General features: G+C 45.3%; 1 protein-coding gene across 1 annotated transcript in view; it reads right to left on the reverse strand.

Moving 5' to 3' along the window:
* Positions 1-18182, reverse strand: part of STK32B (serine/threonine kinase 32B) — a 383198-nt gene extending 365016 nt beyond the window's left edge. Inside the window, exon 1 of the mRNA XM_052642065.1 lies at positions 18131-18182. Within this exon, the coding sequence (XP_052498025.1) occupies positions 18131-18182 (52 nt within the window). The remainder of the gene's footprint in view (positions 1-18130) is intronic.
* Between the last annotated feature and the right edge of the window lie 1896 nt (positions 18183-20078).

Genomic DNA, 20078 nt, shown 5'->3' on the forward strand with positions numbered 1-20078 from the left:
CTCTGTGTATAAGTTAAATAAGCAGGGTGACAATATACAGCCTTGATGTACTCCTTTCCCGATCTGGAACCAGTCTGTTGTTCCATGTCCAGTTCTAATTGTTGCTTCCAGACCTGCATACAGGTTTCTCAAGAGGCAGGTCAGGTGGTCTGGTACTTCTGTCTGTTTAAGAATTTTCCACAGTTGTGATCTACACAGTCAAAGGCTTAGCTTATGAAATTATCCAGCATATAAAAAAATAACCACAGCACATTTCAAAGCTCTCTCACCTTCTGAGACAGCCCACACTCTGTCTGCGGAGTATGCTTCTCTCTAAACAAAACTGACTTCTTACCTACTACTTTGTGAATTCTTTCACAATGAAGCAAGAACCTTAAATTCACTGGCAACATGAGGACAGACACTTTGTAAAGCAGTGGGACCCACACAAGCCACCACAAGAGTCACAGGGCCTGTCAGCACAGAGCCTTCAGTCTCCTGAGGACATTAATGAAGGATTCACATGAAAAAGCAGATGATAAATGAAAATCCATGATAAATGTCATGAAGGGGCAGGTGGTAATTTGATGGGGCAGGGGGTGTCCCTGGGGATCTCGGCACCTTGAAGAAAGATGAGTGGGAGGTAACTAAGCCAAATGGGGAGGAGGGAAGCATTTCAACCAGAACAAGCGATACCCACTCGTTCCTGGGGACAGGAGTGGCTATGGAACTTACAGGAATCTGAAAGAATGCTCACGTGGCGATAAATAACAGCTCTGGTTATAGGAAGAATGACATGCTAGGGGAACTAAGAGTGACTTAGAGAGAACTTTGTACAACAGTGACCACACGTCAGGTATTCTAAGAGCTTTAAGTGCCCTGAGCTATTTAACTCACACGAGGAATAGAACTCAATGCGAGATGAGACGAGATGGGAGAGGTGGGCAGATTCCAGACCATATATCCTTGGAGGCCATATTACATTCCCAATATTCATCCCAAGAGGGACAAAAACATTAAGCAGGACCAACATGGTCATATTAGTGATATTAAGCTGTGAATCTGCCAGTCGGATGGGGGAGGTACTCGAAAGGAGAGAGGGAGGCGGAAGCTTGGGGATCCCATGAGGGGGTGTTGAATGGAGATAGTGGTGGTGTGGCTGAAAAGAAGGCATAGATTGGGGAGATATTTGGGAATTAAAATCAGCATAGCCAGGTGCCTCATTGGATTTGCGGGGGACTTCCGTCTATGGGGTCGCACAGAGTTGGACACGACTGAAGCGACTTAGCAGCAGTAGCAGCAGTAGTAGGGAGATGGAAGGATGAAGGAAAACCTCAGAGATGTTGGCTTCTGTAACCAGGTAGATGATGGTTCTATGCACTAAGCTGGGAAACTCTGAAAGAATATGAGCTTGATGGAGGTCACTTTGAATCTGAGGTGTTAATTCTTTTGCAATATGCAACATCTAAGTGGAAATATATACACCAGCACACAGGTCAGGAGACCAGAGAAAAAAACATGAATTAAAGAAATAAATCACTGAGTCACTATTGTAGAGAAACTGTTCTTGTTCAGTTGCTCAGTCGTGTCCGACTCTTTGAAACCCCATGGACATCAGCATGCCAGGCTTCCCTGTCCTTTGCCTTCTCTGAGTTCGCTCAAACTCATGTCCATTGAGTCAGTGATGCCATCCAACTGTCTCATTCTCTGTCGTCCCCTTCTTCTCCTGTCTTCTATCTTTCTCAGCATCAGGGTCTTTTCTAGTGAGCTGGATCTGCAGGGTCTTCTTCTAATGAGTTGTAGAGGAATAGGCACCAGCTACTCATGTACCATCTCTCAGCTCCAGATCCACTGCTTTGTGACACTAGAGACAGTTCCCAGCTGGTTTCATGTTCGGCATGGCCAACAGAGGGCGCAGGAGAGATGCTGCCAGACCATTTGCAGTGATTGGAAGAGTGATTGCAGAGTGGGAGGAAGGGATGTCCCTTTCTCTTCCCGTGGGCTGCTTTCCACGTGCAGCAGGTCAGCATGCATGGGCCCTGGCAGCCCTCATCTCAGTGGTCCTCATGGACAGGCTGCAGGCAGCATCTTCCGGCAAGTTTCTATGCCACCCAGTAGGATGCCTGTTCCTCTGACAACCAGGCCAGGCCCTTGACAAAGAGATCTGAAACACCGCCTGGATGCAGAAGGGTGCTGTCTTCTAGGTATTTCTGAGTCCTTTCCTTGTTCACTCACCCTCAGCCCAAGCAGGAGCAGCTGTTTTACTAGAGTTGCTACTTCTGGACTTCCTAGAGACCTGACTCCTTTTCAGCTAAACCTTTTGACTAGATGACAGTTCTTTGTACTCCTGTTCAGTTGTTAAGTCGTGTCAGACTCTTTGCAACTCCACGAACGGCAGCATACCAGGCTCCTTTTTCCTTCACTGTCTCCCAGAGCTTGCTCAAATTCATGTCCATTGAGTCCGTGATGCCATCCAACCATCTCATCCTCTGTTGCTCCCTTTTCCTCCTGCTCTCAATCTTTCCCAACATCAAGGTCTTTTCCAATGCGTCCGCTCTTTGCATCAGGTGGCCAAAGTACTAGAGCTTCAGCTTCAGCATCAGTCCATCCAGTGAATATCCAGGGTTGATTTCCTTTAGGATGGACTGGTTGGATCTCCTTGCTGCCCAAGGGACTCTCAAGAGTCTTCTCCAACAGCACAGCTCAGAAGCGTCCATTCTTCACACTCAGCCTTCTTTACGATCTAACCCTCAACTGCTCTTTGTACTACAATTTCCCTTTTTGACATGACTCTGGTCTCCTGACTGCACTCAGACCGTACATGACTGAACATAGAAGGGTTGACAAGATCCCCTGGGGAGACAGTCCAGACGGTTTAAGGAAGAAAGAGATCTGAGGGCTCGGACCTGAGGAATTCCAAGATTTACTGCAAGCGGGAAGAGGCTGATCTTGCAAAAAAGATGGAGAAGGAAGAGCCAATAAACATCATAAAGGACTTAGAAAGGGCAATCACCAAACCGGAGACAATGTTAACAACACATATAACTGAATAGGAACGTGTAAAGAACCACAAATCAATCCACATCTTGTATAAGATGTATAGGCATACATCTTGTAGAAAAATGAACAAAGCCATAAACAGACACTTCACAAAAGCGGAATCTAAATATATGAAGAAACCACAGCTGTGTTAATGAGGAAATGCAATTTACAAAGGCAAGATGCCGTCTTATGCTCATTCAACTGGCAAATACGAAAATGTCCATAACAGCAAATAATGGCAAGGAGGAAAAAGTGTGCTGTCCTATAGGATAGCTGTGAGCCACATGTGGATTCTGAGCACTTTAAATGTAGCTAACAACCAGTCCAAATTAAGACATGCTGCAAGTGTAAAATATATACCTAATTTTAAAGACTCAGTATGAATAAAAGGATGTAAAATATCTAAATAATTTTGACACTGAAATTATAATATTTAGTTATATTTATTAAGTTCACCTAATTCTTTTTATGTTCATAATGTTATGAGTAGAAATCTTAAAATTACAAATGTGGCTTGCATTGGTGGACTTCATAATAGTTTAGATTTAATCTGATGTAGAACAAAGCAAGTATCTATACATGGATGATCAAAGCATAAATTAGGCAACCACTTTGGAAAACAATTTGCTATTATTTTTACAAAGTTGAACAAATGCCTGTTCCATGACCCAGCAATTCTCTTAATGGCATATATTCTATAGAAACTCCTGCATATGTGCACCAAGTGCTAAGTTGTGTCCAACTCTTTCTGATCCTATGGACCATAGCTTGCCAGGCTCCTCTGTCCATAGGATTCTCCAGGTGAGAATACTGGAGTGGGTTGTCACCTCCTCCAGGGGATCTACCTGACTGAGGGACTGAACTCACATCTCTTATGTCTCCTCATTGGCAGGGTTCTTTACCAGTCACTAGCACCACTTGGAAAGCCCCATATGCACCAAGAGATGTATACGAAATTGTTCACGGCAGCATTGTTCATAATAGTCAAAAACCAGAAAGAGTACAAATGTTCACTGTCAGTAGGAGGGATAGAATTCATGGTACAGTCACATGATGGAACATTATCCTCTAATGAAAATGAAGACAATGCACCTATACCCAGCACAGATGAATCTTAGAGACTCAGTCTCGAGCAAAAACTGAAAAGTACACTAGAATAAAATGTGGTACCGTTTTCATAAATGTCACAAAGCAATAACATTTAAACACTGTATAGTTAGGAATGAGAAAGCGTAGGAAAAGGGATGGAGTTGGAAAAACACGCCCAGGGAGCTTCAGAGGAACAGGACAGGCTCTGTTTCCTCAGTTGGATCATGAGTTTATGGGTGAGCTCGTTTTCTTATTTCCAAGAAAGAAATCATATGCTTACTTACAATCATATGCTAATTTTAAGAATCAAACGATCATAGTGACCCAACTCAGAGGTATTTCACTAATGTGAGTGGAGGAATGAGTTATCACGAGAAAGTCAGGACACCATGTGAAGATTATTTTGGTGGGAAGTATGGTTGTGAAAATGAGGCGTGTGGGGTGGTAGGCCGAAGGTGACATGGGTACCAGGGAGAGCTCATTTTTAAAACAGAAAACATGCAGAGCTGTGGCTTTCCTTGGTGGCTCAGAAGATCAAGAATCTGCCTGCAGGGCGAGAGACCCGAGTTCAATCCCTGGGCTGGGCAGATGCCCTGGAGAAGGAAATGGCTACCTATTCCGGTATTCTTGTCTAGGAAATCCCAAGGACAGAGGAGCCTGGTGGGCTAGAGTCCACGGGATCGCAAAGAGTAGGACATGACTGAGCGACTAATGCTTTCACTTTCACTTTCTTTCACGCATGGATAAACACCGAGAAGACGACTTTGGCTTCTGGCTGACTCATGTAAATGTTCCTGCTAATAAAACTAGGAAAACTATACACAACATGTTTTTAAAAATCTATTTGAGGCATTCATAGAGCTATCAAAGGAGTGAGGAGATGCAAGTTGAGTATGAAAAAGGAGCCCAAATAGATGGGATGAGCACTGGGGTCACTCTTTCTCAAGAAGCATCTGCCACATTTGAAAGCAGATTTCAGGAGGCTAAGGAGCTAAACAGGCTTGTGGGTCTGGAAGCCCTGACAGGCTTTAAGGATGGCACACATGCTAAAAAATCAAACTCTACCAATAAGGAAGAAGCCTGATAAACCCTGCACATCCCAAAAGGACACCCAAGGGCTTTGTTTCAGGAATGCGTGTGAAATGGATGAAAACGGTCTTTACAGGACATCTCATCATCTCAATCTCCATGAAGATTGAGATCTAAAGCAATTCCTGGCACTCCAGCTTCAGTTTAGTTGCCCAGTCATGTCCAACTCTTTGAGGCCTCATGGACTGAAGCACACCAGGCTTCCCTGTCCATCACCAACTCCCGGAGCTTACTCAAACTCATGTCCATCAAGTCAGTGATGCCATCCAGCCATCTCATCCTCTGTCGTCCCCTTCTCCTCCTGCCTTCAATCTTTCCCAGCATCAAAGTCTTTTCCAAGGACTCAGTTCTTCACATCAGATGGCCAAAGTAGTGGAGCTTCAGCTTTAGCATCAGTCCTTCCAATTGAATATTCAGGGCTGATTTCCTTTAGGATGGACTGGCTTGATCTCTTTGCAGTCCAAGGGACTTTCAAGAGTCTTCTCCAACACCACAGTTCAGAAGTATCAATTCTTCAGCACTCAGCTTTCTTTATAGTCCAGCTCTCATATCCATACATAACTAGTGGAAAAACCACAGCTTTGACTAGAGGGACCTTTGTTGGCAAAGTAATGTCTCTGCTTTTTAATATGCTGTCTAGGTTGGTCATAGCTTTTCTTCCAGGGAGCAAATCTCTTAATTTCATGGCTTCAGTCACCGTCTGCAGTGATTTTGGAGCCCCCCCCAAAATAAAGTCTCTCACTGTTTCCATTGTTTCCCCATCTATTTGCCATGAAGTGATGGGACCAGATGCCACAATCTTTGCTCTTTGAATGTTGAGTTTTAAGCCAGCTTTTTAACTCTCCTCTTTCACTTTCATCAAGAGCCTCTTTAGTCTTTGCTTTCTACCATATAGGTGGTATCACCTGTATATCCGAGGTTATTGACATTTCTCCAGCAATCTTGATCCCAGCTTGTGCTTCATCCAGCCCAGCATTTCACATGATGTACTCTGCAATAAGTTAAATAAGCAGGGTGACAATATATAGCCTTGACATACTCATTTCCCAATTATCAACCAGTCTGTTGTTCCATGTCCAGTTCTAACTGTTGCTTCTTGACCTGCATACAGATTTCTCATGACTCCAACTTAGCTGCCTCCAAAAAGCAGACAGAATTCCTTTCTGAGGAAATATAACATCATCCCAAGCCTCACATTATCTCTCTACTGTTTCCTAAATAATGCCTAGCATGCAACAACAACAACAACAACAAAAAGTAAATGAGAAAACAAGATGTCTAAAAGGAAACAACTGGCAATAGAACTAGAAGGTTACCAAATAACAGAGCTACCAAACACGTCTTCTAAGTAAGCATGACTGATATGCATTGTTGTTCAATCGCTACGTCATGTCCAACTCTTCGTGACCCCACAAGTAATTAAAAAGCAGGTTTTGAGAATTTCAGCAGAGGTGAAAGTCATAAAAGAGAACCAAACAGTGATGATAGAACTGAAAAGTGTAATGATGAATATTAAGAACCTGAAAGTTATACTTCACAGCTGAGAGACAGACCTGAAGTGATTACAGAAGAAACAGACTAGAAGAAATCATGCAGACTAAAAACAAAGAAAAATGAATTTTTAAAAGTACATAAATATCATCAGAGCCACATGGGCCATAGTGATAGGGCCTAATATCTGTGTAATTTGAGTTTGATAATGTGAGAAGAAAGAGAGAATGTCAGAAGTGATACGAGAAGACAAAATAAGAATCCTGCAAAATAACAGTACCATTCAAGCACAGATACGAGAAGCAAGAGCCCCAGCACATAATGGCCAGAACACCAGACCTATGCCCACTGTAATTAAATTTCTAATTTAATTTCTGATTTAGATTTTATATACAATTCTCAAAAGCAGCAAGACAAATAAAACATAACAGCTGAAAAGGAGCCAAAAAAAATAGTACCAACGGTTGTCTTTTAAAGCAGAAACAAAAACCACTATACAAGAGAATCATACATTCAAATGCTGGAGGAAAAAGCTGCCAACATAGAATTTGAAATCCATAAAAATAATCACTCATAAAGTTTGCATGCGTGCATGCTAAGTTGCTTCAGTCATGTCTGACTGTTTGCAATCTTATGAACCGTAGCCTGCCAGGCTCCTCTGTCCACAGGATTCTCCAGGCAAGAATACTGGAGTGGGTCATCATGCCCTCCTCCAGTGGATCTTCCTGACCCAGGGATCAAACCCACATCTCTTGCATCTCCTGCACTGGTGGGCAGGTACTTTATCACTACTGCCACCTGGGAAGCCCATAAAGTTTAAATAAAGACATTTTCAGACAAATAGAAAGTGAGATTTGTCACCCGAAGGCATACATTAAAGAGAACGCTAAAGAAAATACCTCAGGCAAAATGAAGATAATTCCAATGGAAACTTCCAAGTGAAGGAAGAAATAATGAGCGAAATATGTGAGTAAATATAATCAATGACCTAAGATCCTATCTCAAAAATCTGGAAAAAGAACAGTAAGTTAAACCAAAAAGTACATGTCTGTGTGTGTTAGTTGCTCAGTCATGTCCTACTCTTTGTAACCCCATAGACTGTAGCCCACCAGGCCCCTCTGCCCATGGAATTCTCCAGGCAAGAATACTGATACTGGAGTGAGTTGCTATTTTCTTCTCCAGGGGATCTTGCTGACCCAGGGATCAAACCTGGGTCTCCTGCATTACAGGCAGATTCTTTACCATCTACACCTCTGCACCACCAGGGAAGCCCCATCTGAGGTACAGGGAAGTCCAAAAAGTACATAGGAGAAAATTAAAATGAGAACATAAATCAGTGAATCATTAGCAAACAATAAGAAAGCCAAGGCTATTTTTAAATTAAAAAAAAAAAATGAATGAACCCAAGCAAGACCAACCAAACAGTAAATAAAAGAGAAAGAAAACACAAATTACCAAAATTAGAATTAAAAAAGAGGTAACATCACAGAGCCTACAAACACTGAAAAGATTAAGAGGATCTTATGACTATTACCCCAATACATTTCAAACTTAGAAAAATAACAGTCCTACACAAACTCCTACTGAGAACTGCAAGAAATGGTATGCTTCCAAATTCTTTTAATGAGGCTACTATAATCTTGGTACAAAAAACTAACAAAGACACTAAGAGAGTGGGGGGGGAAGGCACTGGGAGTTTGGGATTAGTAGGGTCAGACACGACTGAGCGACTTCCCTTTCACTTTTCACTTTCATGCATTGGAGAAGAAAATGGCAACCCACTCCAGTGTTCTTGCCTGGAGAATCCCAGGGACGGGGGAGCCTGGTGGGCTGCCATCTATGGGGTCGCACAGAGTCGGACACGACTGAAGTGACTTAGCAGCAACAGCAGCAGCTGCAAACTATTATGTATAAGATGGGTAAACAATAAGGTCCTACTGTAGAGCCTCAGGGAACAATAATCAATCTCCTGTAACAGACTATAATGGAAAAGAATACAAAGAGAATATACCCATGTATAACTGAATCACTTTGTTGCACAGCAGAAATTAACACTACCTTGTAAATCAATTATACTTCAATAATTTTTAATGACATTAAATGTGTGCTCTTTCTTACTCTTCTCTACAAGAGTTTGTGGAGGGTTGTTATTGTTATTATGTCTAACATTTGGAAGAATTCACTTATGAACACATCTAGACCTAGAAACTTTCCTTGATAAGAAAGCTTCTATTATAGGTTCGATTCCTTAATAGATAGAAAATTATTCTAATATTTAAATTCTCCTTGTATTATTTTTGGTTAGGTTGTGTTTTTCAAAGTAGTTATTTTATCCAAGTTTCAAATATATTGGCATAATGTTCATAGTATCTTCTCATGAAAAACTTATAAACAAAGTATTAGCAAGTCAAGTCTAATAATACACCACACCATGAGACAGTAGGTTTTAGGCCAAGAATGAAAGGTGGATTTACTATTCAAAAATACTCTAAAATTTTGATTCTTCACCTAGTCAGGAAAAGGAGGGAATTCCCTGGTGGTTCAGTGGTTAGGACTCCAGGCTTCCATTGCTGGGGGTCCAGGTTTGATCCCTGATTGGGGTACCTGCTCCAGTATTTTTGCCTGGAAAATTCCATAGAGGAGCCTGCAGGGTACAGTCCATGGGGCCGCAAAGAGTCGGACACTACTAAGCACAGCACATTGGGGAACGAACATTCCACAAGCCGTGCAGCATGGCCAAAAAAAGAAATAGCAGAAAATCCACATATTATCTCAACAGATGGAGAAAAGGCTGGGTCACGCTGCAGTAACAAGCAGCCCCAAATTTCAGTGACTTCAAAAAGCTGAAGTTCCTGTCTCACTGATGCCATGTCCCAGGTCAGGTGACTTGGTGACTGGTGTGGCCTCTATCTCAAGTGTCACTCACTCTGGGAGCCAGGCTGAAGTAAGTTCCACCATCCAGAACATCGTGCTTGCCCAGAGCTAGGGACATACGAAGTGACATCTAGTTCATAAACACTTTATCCAACATGTGACTGACACGCATCACCTCTGCTCACAATGACCCAAGCGAGGCACATGGTACCACATAACTTCAAGGGGACAGGGAAGGGTAACTCTGTCTGCAAGGAAATAAAGAGGGATGGGACATGGGTGAATAGTGCTAAAGCCCCACATCCAGAGAACTGGGGCCTTTATATTCCTGACTTCACAGACAGAGAGATGGCCAGAGGCTAGAATCCTCAAAGAATAAGGAGGAGGTCATAAAAACCAAGTGCTGAAAAGAGTTAGCTTCCAGGACCTGTAACAACATCGGTCTCCACTTCTTCCTTGGTTGGCTCGAGCTAAGAAGCCTAGTTTTCTCTGCTTGTGTAGTTCTGGTACCCTGAACTGTTTGTCCCTGCTATTGTTTGCTGGAGAATATTCCTTTACAGCGTCAGGACCCTCACTGTTCCCTGTAGGACAATTTCTCTGTCTCTGTCTACAACTGCTCAGAGTCCAGATTTTAGACAACTGACTATTGCTAAGAATATTTTGTTCCTTCCAATTCTCTCAGGAAAATGCCTAAGCTCAGTGCTAGCTTAGGCTGTTTGATCCTCCTAAAATACTGATCCTTTTTCTCTCAAGGCATTCAAATGCTTCCCTCAAGACTCAACACAAATCCTGTCACCATCTTAACACCCTATTCACTCCAGGTCATATCCTGAGAGCCATCTCCACTCAACCCATCCTTTTATGTGCCATAAAGCAGGAAGTTTGTCTCAACCAGAAAGCAGTAGGGGAAAACTCTGCATTCTGACTCAAAGGGAGGAGAAATGATTGCCCAAATTACCTTATACAAGAGTCTGATACCCATTGATCACTACAGGTTGCCATTTTTTAGAAATTTCATGGGAGTTCTTTGAAATTGAGAATTATAGTCCTAGAGAAAACTTCACAGACAGTTCTCTACTCAAGAAAGTGTCAAGGTTGAAATTAAGGGACAAGAATAGAAAGACCATTCTAGACTCCAATCCAAGTCAGTTTCCCAAATCAACTTCATTAATAATATGTCTGGAATTTCTCCATTTGATTCCCAATAGCTTCTGGACCCAGAAGAATGTAAGAAATTGGCCCCCAGTAAGTGCTTACTCTCATGTCTCAATCAACAAAGAGTGGCCAAGGGCCTTCAGTGGCCCCTTCCTAGGCCTTGCAAACACAAAGGTGAAAAGGAAAGAATTGCTGCTCTTTAGGAAGGCTAGTGCAGAAGTGGACATGCAACCAAACAAACAATGAAATATGGTAAGCCAAAGGCTTCCAAACCATGTTTCACGGAACACAAAAATAATTAGCACTGGTGTGGATGCTTCTGTTTGTATTTACCTGCCTGCCCCAGGACCCACTTCCCTTCTTCTGTTGATATTCCAATATCCATTGAGAATATTCCTCATAAATCTCAATGCAAAAGAAGATGTGGTACATATAAACAACGGAATATTACTCAGCCATTAAAAAGAATGAAATAATGCCATTTGCAGCAACACGGATGGAACTAGAGAGTGTCATATTGAGGGAAGTAAGTCAGACAGAGAAGGAAAAATATCATATGACATCCCTTATGTGTGGAATCTAAAAAGAAATTATACAAATGAACTTACTTACAAAACAGAGAGAGATTCACAGACTCAGAGAACAAACTTATGGTTGCTGGTGTCAGGGGCGGTGGGAAGGATGGGGGGAAGAGGACGAAAATGTAGACTTGCTATATTTAAAATGATAACCAACAAGGACCTACTGTGTAGCACAGGGAACTCTGCTCAATGTTATGTGGCAGCCTGGATGGGAGCTGAATTTGAGGGGACAATGGATACATATATATGTATGGCTGGGTCCCTTTGCTATCCACCTGAAATCATCACAACATTGTTAATCGGCTATACTCTAATACAAAAGAAAAGTTTTGTTTTGTTTTGTTTTTTAAAAAATCTTCTTAATCCAAATGCCTCAAAGGGAACCAATGCCACCCCCTGAATCCAAGGGTGGATATGTGATCCAGCTCAACAAGTTAGAGCCTCCCTGTTCACGCCCTTGACCCAGGACCTCATCAGAATCCATCCGAACTAACCCTAGAATTTTCTCTGCAGTGATGGTGAAAAAGATAGCCCCTTTCCCACACTCGGAGCTGTGGGGCTGTGAGCCTGGGGGTGGTAAGGGTTCCTCCATGGGGAGAAAGCCCACTTGGAGCCTCACAGAGGAGAGAATTCAAGAAGGAAGATTTCTGATGATATTATTCAGGAACCTGGTCCAGCCACAACTGATGAGATTTACACCTCATTCACTGACTGGGCATCTATTCCGTGTCAGGTGTTCTTTTAGGCCTCGGGAACACAACAATGAATCAATCACACCACATCCCTATTTTAAGGAGCTTTTAACTCCTTGTTGTGGTGGTTGTTGTTTGGTCCTCCAGTCGTATCTGACTCTTTGCACCTCTTTAGAACTCCTTAGGAGGAGACAAATGCATGAAGAAATGATGTCCATGTTAACAGGATCGTTTGAGTTGCTGCATGGAGGTGCCACTGAAAGGAGGAAGAGGAGAAGTAAGGAGGTTATTGTTATAACCTAAGCAAGAGAGGTGACCCTGGCTTGGACCAGAATAGTAGCATTGAGAGGGAACCAGAGCCAATTAACTGCTTTCAAAGGAACTCCTGCTGCTTTTCGGTCACTTGCAGCTGATGGAGGCTGGCATGCCCTATTCCATCTCATTTCAGATTCCATCCACATTAAATACACTCACTTTATGTGCCACCAACAAGGAAAAAATGCTGCCAGTTAGCCAATGGTGTGATTCTTTCACATCCCTTGAAAGAGCTCCTTTAGACCTTTTACGTATGTTAGTAGGAACAACTATGAACAACACATGCAAATAATAAAACGATATCACAAGTACCACCATGATCAGCAGTCATCATAAAGCACATCCCAATTTCAGAAATATTAAAACATGGGGAAATGTGTGCCTTAGAGTCAATGAAATCCAACAGTATGCACACATTTGTCTGATTTTATAGAGATGATTGAAATGTGGTTTATCCTTATGAAATCCATACTTACTTTCTAGAAGGGCTGAAAGGTATAAATGCATCCTACTGCTGCTGCTGCTGCTAAGTCGCTTCAGTCGTGTCCGACTCTGTGCGACCCCATAGACGGGAGCCCATCAGGCTCCCCCGTCCCTAAGATTCTCCAGGAAAGAACACTGGAGTGGGTTGCCATTTCCTCCTCCAATGCATGAAAGTGAAAAGTGAAAGTGAAGTCGCTCAGTCGTGTCCGACTCTTAGCGACCACATGGACTACAGCCCACCAGGCTCCTCCGTCCGTGGGATTTTCCAGGCAAGAGGACTGGAGTGGGTGCCATTGCCTTCTCCATGCATCCTACAGTTCACTTCTATTTTACCTCTCAGATTGATTTATGGCCATTTTCTTAATCCCCCACGTACAAGAGGAACCAACATGAATTTTCAAATGAGGCATAGATCTTCAAATGTAATTTTCACATCTTAGACTCCTGCATTAGACACACACATGAGGACACCAAGCCCAAAAGCCCACATCCCTTACATGGCATCTCTCCACATCATGAGAGCAAAGCTCATTCAAAGCAATTCTGAGGTTCCTCAGAATATTTTTCACTTCCACCTTTTGCCCAAGCAGTAACTGGTATCAGTACAAGGATGGAAAGCAATGTATAACATAAGCGAGCTTGCTCCAGTGCTGAAAGACTGAAGACCAAGTTGGGAGTGAATCCTGCAGCACTAGAGATCTCAGTCACTTTGTGAATCACAATGACAAGGACACCCCGGGTTTAAAAGACTGTCTAAGCGAAGCATGATTGCAACTTCAGGGAGTGATTTTTTTAATTGCCTTCATCATCTGAACATGCACAGAGAAAAACAACTTTTGTCGTATATGTATTTAAACAAAGAAGATATTTTCATGTTCTAGGCTGCATGCAAAGTTACCTGGCCCAATAATTATACAGAAATAACATTTCTTTTTAAATGCCCCTTTAACTCCTGAAAATCTAAAATGAGAATACCCACAGCTGGTTACAAGGTTGTAAAATCAATACCTTCAAATGTGGGTGCAGGCCATAAGTTGATACAACATTGATTTTTAAAAAACCCTTTGGAAATATAAGAACATGTTTCTGAAATTCTAGAAAGTATTCAATTCTTTTGATCTAATAATCTCACTCCTTGCATCTAATTTTAAGGAATTCACTTTAAAAGGAGAAATACTTTATGTATAAAATTTTCAATCAACTTACTTATAAAGATGAAAAACTGACAACAGCCTGCATGTCTAACAAGAAAAGATATACGTAAATTATGATAGTTGCATCAGATGGAATATTACAGCCCATTAAAATATTAACTTTGAAGACATTATAACAACATAAACTACTAAAAATATGATGCCAAGGGAAAAAGCAGAAATCATTTTATTGTGACAAGTGTACCCTAATGTAAAAACGTCTAGACACAGATAAGGACAGTAAAGGAAACAAACAAACAATGAAAAAAGTAAACAATTTTGCCACAAATCTAGAAAGGGAGATGATTTTGCTTTCATTCCCAGAATGTGTATTATGATATGACTGCTCAACAAAATGTTTTTTGAAGATAGTAGCTGATTATTGTAAATGATCAAGTGCATTCAGGGTGTATTGTTACTATCTTCCTATAGACATTTGCATAAAGAGACCGCTATCATATTGTGAAGCATGTGCTAGTCTCCTTCTGCATTGGACCTACATATCTGTGAGAGATGAATTTTCCTGTAGGTCTCTAGAGGTGGCACAAGGAACAATGTCAGGTACCAGACGCTGGAGTAAACAGGCCTGGGGGTGAGTCCATTCCCACACAGGCCATGGGACCCTAGGGAGTTTTCTGGAGGGCTCTGTAACCCCTCTAGTAAAATGCAGGTGCGGAGACCTCCCTGGCTGAGCTGTGATAATGATTCCCAATTAGGTATGAAAAGGAGTCCACACAATGCATCACTAAGCTAGAGTTTTTAATATTACCTGGATACAAGACGGTTATGGTGCAATGATGCAATGGCAAATTTCCAGTTAGAGTTTAGCTTTAAGTTACTTGCAAATCAGATTTGTTGCGGTTGAAGAGGTATCTGCATCTTCAATCACCCAACAACTCTGGTTTGTGAGAGCACGTTCTTTGGCTGGACCATGTCACTGCCCTGTTTAAAATTCTTCCATGACCACAGGTGCCCGTAAGGTCAATTCCAAACACGTGGCGACTGGGTCCTTTACCATCAGCCCAGCACTCAGGGCCTGAGGCTTCCCTCCTTACACGCCACACTGCAGGAGTAGTAAGTTCCTACAATCTCCCCAGTGAGCCATGTTTATGCTTTACCATCTGCCTTTGCATATTCTGTTCCCTCCCTCTGAAATACCCTTCCCCTCTCTACCAACCTCTCCTTCCTGGGAACTCATACCATTTCTGCAAGGCTTAGTCTAAGAGGAAGTCTTCTCTGACCCCTCCTCCCTGTCCCAGGGTTAGGGTCCCTCTTGCAGGATACCAAAGTCCCTTGAGCTCCTTGCATCATCCTAGCTATCTATCTGCCCTGCAAGCTCCCTGAGGGTTAGAATCTTGCCTCCCACCTTCCTCGTAGTCCTGTTGCCCAACACAGGGGTGAGTGCAGAAAAGATGATCAGTAAATGCCTATGAAATAAATGAATCAACTTGCACAGGTGCTGAGAAATAGACTGGCAAAACCAAACAAGTTAATGTTTCACTGAGCTGGAAACTGGTAAAATGAGAGTCCTAACCTTGGGCTTTAACCAGTTGACCTTGAGCCTGACCACTTTCGGAATGAGGAATAGCAGGAAAATCAAAAGGTGGCTCTGCTAGATATAACTGTTTTGCCAATAAATATTTTAAACCAAAGTTCCTGGAATAAAGAAAAAAGACAGTTGTCGATATAAGGGATGGAAATTTCCTCTGTAAATAAAAGAAAGACATTAATAAAATTATCTAAATTACCTTTGACCCAGGCTAGTACCACGAACCTCTAAAATCGGGAGTGATAAAAGTGTGTGCTTTTCTCTGGAAAGGAGTTCACGGCCTTTATCCAAGTATCCTGCTATAGACTAAACTGTGTCCCCACCAAACTTCAGATGCTGAAACTTCAGCCTTCAATATGACTATATCTGGAGAGGACTTCTAAGGAGATAACTAATAGTCAGTGATGTTATAAGGGTGGGGCCCTAATCCTATGGGATTGGCGTTCTTCTAAGAAGAGGAAGAGCAACCAGAGAGCTCTATCTCCGGAGCACACACAGGAAGGCCATGTGAAGACCCAAGGAGGAGGCTGTCTACCAGCCAGGAAGAGAGCCCTTGCTGGAAACCCACCCTGAAGGCACCTTGATCTTGGACTTCCAGCCTCCAAAACAGTGAGAAAATAAATTTCTGTTGTTCAAGCCACTACCACCAACAAATTCTAATGTCTAAGCATCTGTGGTATCTTGTTATATTAATAGCAGCCTGAGCAGACCAGCATTGGTCCCTTCCCCAAAATAGACAGGAAAATTTTGACTTGTTGAAAATAGAAAGGTTTGGACCCAAGTCATCCTCTCCATCTCTCAATGAGTTTGTATCTTCTCACAGGGTCTGAGCAGCTCTGAATGTAACCTCACAGGACAAAAAGGCTTTCAGAGGAACAGGCCTGCCCCACGTCCACCTCAAGCAAGATGTCCCTAGCAGAGCACACATTTAAATACCGTTTCCAGGGTGGAGATCACTTTGCTTTCCATAGAGCAGTTCAGGGTTACTGTGAGCTTGGTTGGGGAAAGAGTTCAGCTACACGGTGTCCGAATGCTTTCTGGAACACACAAGGGCCTCCCCAACCCACCTGTCTACCTGTTCTCTGTCCACTCCTGGCTCCCCACCTACCTGTGCACCAGAATAATGAACAGGAAGGGATCAATCCTCCTTGGGTCCCCAAATCCTACACTGGCCCCACATACAGCCCTTAACATAGTCCTCAGTGCCACCAGACTGGGAACTCCTATAAGAAAGGGCCAGATGGGCCTGACTCAATTACACTGACTGTACTCAGGTATTCTTCTCAGAGGAACTGTGGCGGTGAGCATTTGACTACCATCCACAACCTCAGATTTCCCAGGCGAAAAATCTACCCGCCACTGCAGGAGATGCAAGAGAAGTGGGTTCGATCCCTGGGTCGGGAAGATCCCCTGGAGGAAGGCATAGCAACCCACTCCAGTATTCTTGCCTGGAATATTCCACAGACAGAGGAGCCTGGCGGGCTATAGTCCATAGGGTTGCAAAGAGTCGGACACAACTGAGCATGTCCAGCCTTGGAAGATCTAGAGACCATGACACCAGTGCCCAAAAGCCTACTGTCTCCAGGGCAAGAGTGTCCAGCCTCCAAGCAAGCAGTGACACATCCCTTTCTTCACCTGTAAAATGGAACAACAAAGGTACCCACCTCCTAGGGTTGCCGTGAGGCCTGAGTGAGGACGTATAAACCTAGAACAGTCTGGTACATGAAATGTGTTCAGTAGTCCTAGCTCTTATTGAGGGCGCATGAGACTGGAGAAACCGGTGCAATAGGAAACGGAGCTTTCACAGGCAAGAGTTACCAGATAAACAACACTGTATGCAGAGCTCGGTACTGATTCTATTTACAAGGCACTTCTCACATGGATTACCAGTGGTTAAGTTTCGAACAATCCCCTAAGGTAGAGGGCGGTTATCCTAAGTCTCATCTCCTAGATGAAGAGAGGAAGGTTTCAGAGAGGTTAAGGAAGTTGCCCCACAGACACACAGCGCTGGGAAAGGGGTTCTGCTGGTCCAAACACCAAGCTCTACCGACCTGAGCCGCAGGAACCCAGTTTTGGAGTTTCGACGCGATTGGACCGCCTACAACACTCCTTTACCTGGGAGGCTGCCAACAGCGGGACGCTTTCCGCCCGGCCTCAAGAGTTTAAACAGGAAAAGTTTCCCCAGGCTGTTCTGGGCGAACGAGGAGGGCAGCATGGAACCTGCCGGTGCACCAGACCAAATGCATAGTACACACGCGCGCGCGCGCACACACACACACATACACACACACGCCGCCTTCTGCAGCCGCCGGCTCTAAGGGGGGGACCTCGGCTTCCCCGGAGCCCAAGCAACATTCGGACTCGCCTCCGAAGTCCACTCGTCCCTCCTGTCTCCCCAAGTGAAGCCTCGGCGTTCTCCCTTCCCTAGGAATCCGCGCCCGGCCCGCGCTGGGCGCCGTCTCCCGGGCCCCCCTAAGGGGCGCCGAAACAGAGGAGTTGCCTCGGGGAAAGCCCCGCGCCCGGCACGGGTCGGGCGCGCAGCCCGCGCTCAAGCCGAGGGTCACGGGGGAAGGAGGGCTGCCCGACCGAAGCCCTTACCTTCCTCATTCTCGTCAAACACCGGGGGCTTGTGGGAGTGGTTCCCGCCCATATTCCGCCGCGGCGGCTGCCGCTGCTACATGCCCGGCCGCCGGGATGCGGGGCGCGCCGCGCGGGGTGCGGATGCGCCGCGAGCCTCCAGTCCCGCCTGCCGCCGCGCGCCGAGCCGGAGGGGGCCGAGCGCCGCGCAGGGGCGGGAACCGCGCCCCCTCCTCCAGGGCGTCCCCCTGTCCCTGGCGGCGCTCTCCCGGCGTTCCCGCCGCGCCCCGGCCACGCTAGCTCGTCCTCCGGGCCGGGTTCTAGGCGCCGGCACGCACCCGAGAACGCGGGAGCTCCCAGCGCCGGGGCCACACGGAGCCGCACTCCTCGCTGGAGACCGGAGGCGGCGCGGGAGGAGGAGGAGGAACAGGAGGGGAAGGAGGCGATGGGCGCGGGCTGCGTAGAGGGGGCGCGCGAGCGCAGCCCCGAGGGCGGCCTGGAGGAGGGGGCGCGGCGGGCGCTGCGGGCCCGCGGGTCTGGGAGGAGTCGACGCGGGCACCAGAGCTGAGCGCCGGGTCCGCCCGGAGGAGTCGGGCGCTCACCTCCCGGCGTCAAGCAAGTCGTGAGCCATCTAGTGTGCGCCGGGCCCCAGCCAAAAGCTTTCGAAACGCAATCCTCTATCACCTCCAAAAACCACTGTTGCCCATTTTAGAGTCGGTAGGCTGAGGTTCAGGGGTAAAGGAGCTCTTCGGTTAGTCGGCGCTGGCTGCGAAGGGAGCCCCTCGGACGCCGCATTGACCTTATTTGCCCCCTTGAGCAGAGTCCCGGGCAATTCTGCAGCAGACACATTTCCTCTTGGTGTTTTCTAAATGTTTCATGAGTCTGGACCCTCTCGGACTCAGTTTCTCCCCTGTATTCTACGGGGAAACTGAGTCCCAAAGCAGGCAGAATTTGCCCCCAAATCATTCTCCCTAGGACTGGCTGCGCATGGGCCTCGGGAGTCCCCTGAAACTGAACTAAAGCCTGTTAGCAAAGGGGACGGGGATGCTAAAGACGGGGGTGCGATGCGTACGCCTGAAGGCTCTCCTGGGGCGAGCACGGACTCAGAGGGACCCGCAGGTTACCCGCGCGGTGCAGCCCCGCCCGCCCAGCGCGCCAGGCAGCCAGGATCGTTGGCCACATCCTGCCATCTACTGGGCGTCTTCAGCCACCGTCTGTGCTTCGTATTAATAGAAAGCAGCGGTTCATTTACTTCCCCATCGTTTCTCCCAGCCCCTAGTTTTGCCTCTGTCTCTGTCTCTCTCTCTGGGATACGAGGCGGGGAAGGAGACTACGGATGGGTGGGATGGTTCTCTAACATCACAAGAAACCTCCCGCAGACAATGGAGATGAGTGAGCCCTGCGAGCCAGCCCCATCCAGCCAAAGTTTCAGGACTGGCCCAAACCACTAGGCCTCATGGGTCAGACAAGCCTCATTCACAGACCTGCTTCCACCACTTACAGTCTCTATGCAGTTCCAACTTCGAGTTCTCATCTGTGAAATGGGGAGATTGGTATTAACTCCCCAGCATAAATCCCAGGGACCGAGGAGCCTGGTGGGCTGCCATCTGTGGGCTCGCAGAGTCGGACAGGACTGAAGTGATTTAGCAGCAGCATTGCTATGAGGATTCTACCACATCATATTTATAAAAGTGGGTAACAGGGCCCAGGCACATAACAATGATGAATAAATATTTCTTGCTTTTCATTTTACTGACAAGCATTGACTGAGAGGCCAGGCTATAGCAAGCAATATAATGAACCAAGATAAAGCAGGTACAGCCCCCAGACCAAGGCAGGAGGAGGGATGGTGACAGGCATGAGCACTGGGTCCTGTTCCTCCCAGATTTCACCCCACTTTGACACTCTCTAGCAGGCTAACTTGGGTAAATTACCTAACCTTTGCTGGCCTCAGTTTGTTCACCCATAA

This window comes from Budorcas taxicolor, chromosome 6 (genome assembly GCF_023091745.1).
Source record: "Budorcas taxicolor isolate Tak-1 chromosome 6, Takin1.1, whole genome shotgun sequence".
NCBI classification, from domain to species: domain Eukaryota; kingdom Metazoa; phylum Chordata; class Mammalia; order Artiodactyla; family Bovidae; genus Budorcas; species Budorcas taxicolor.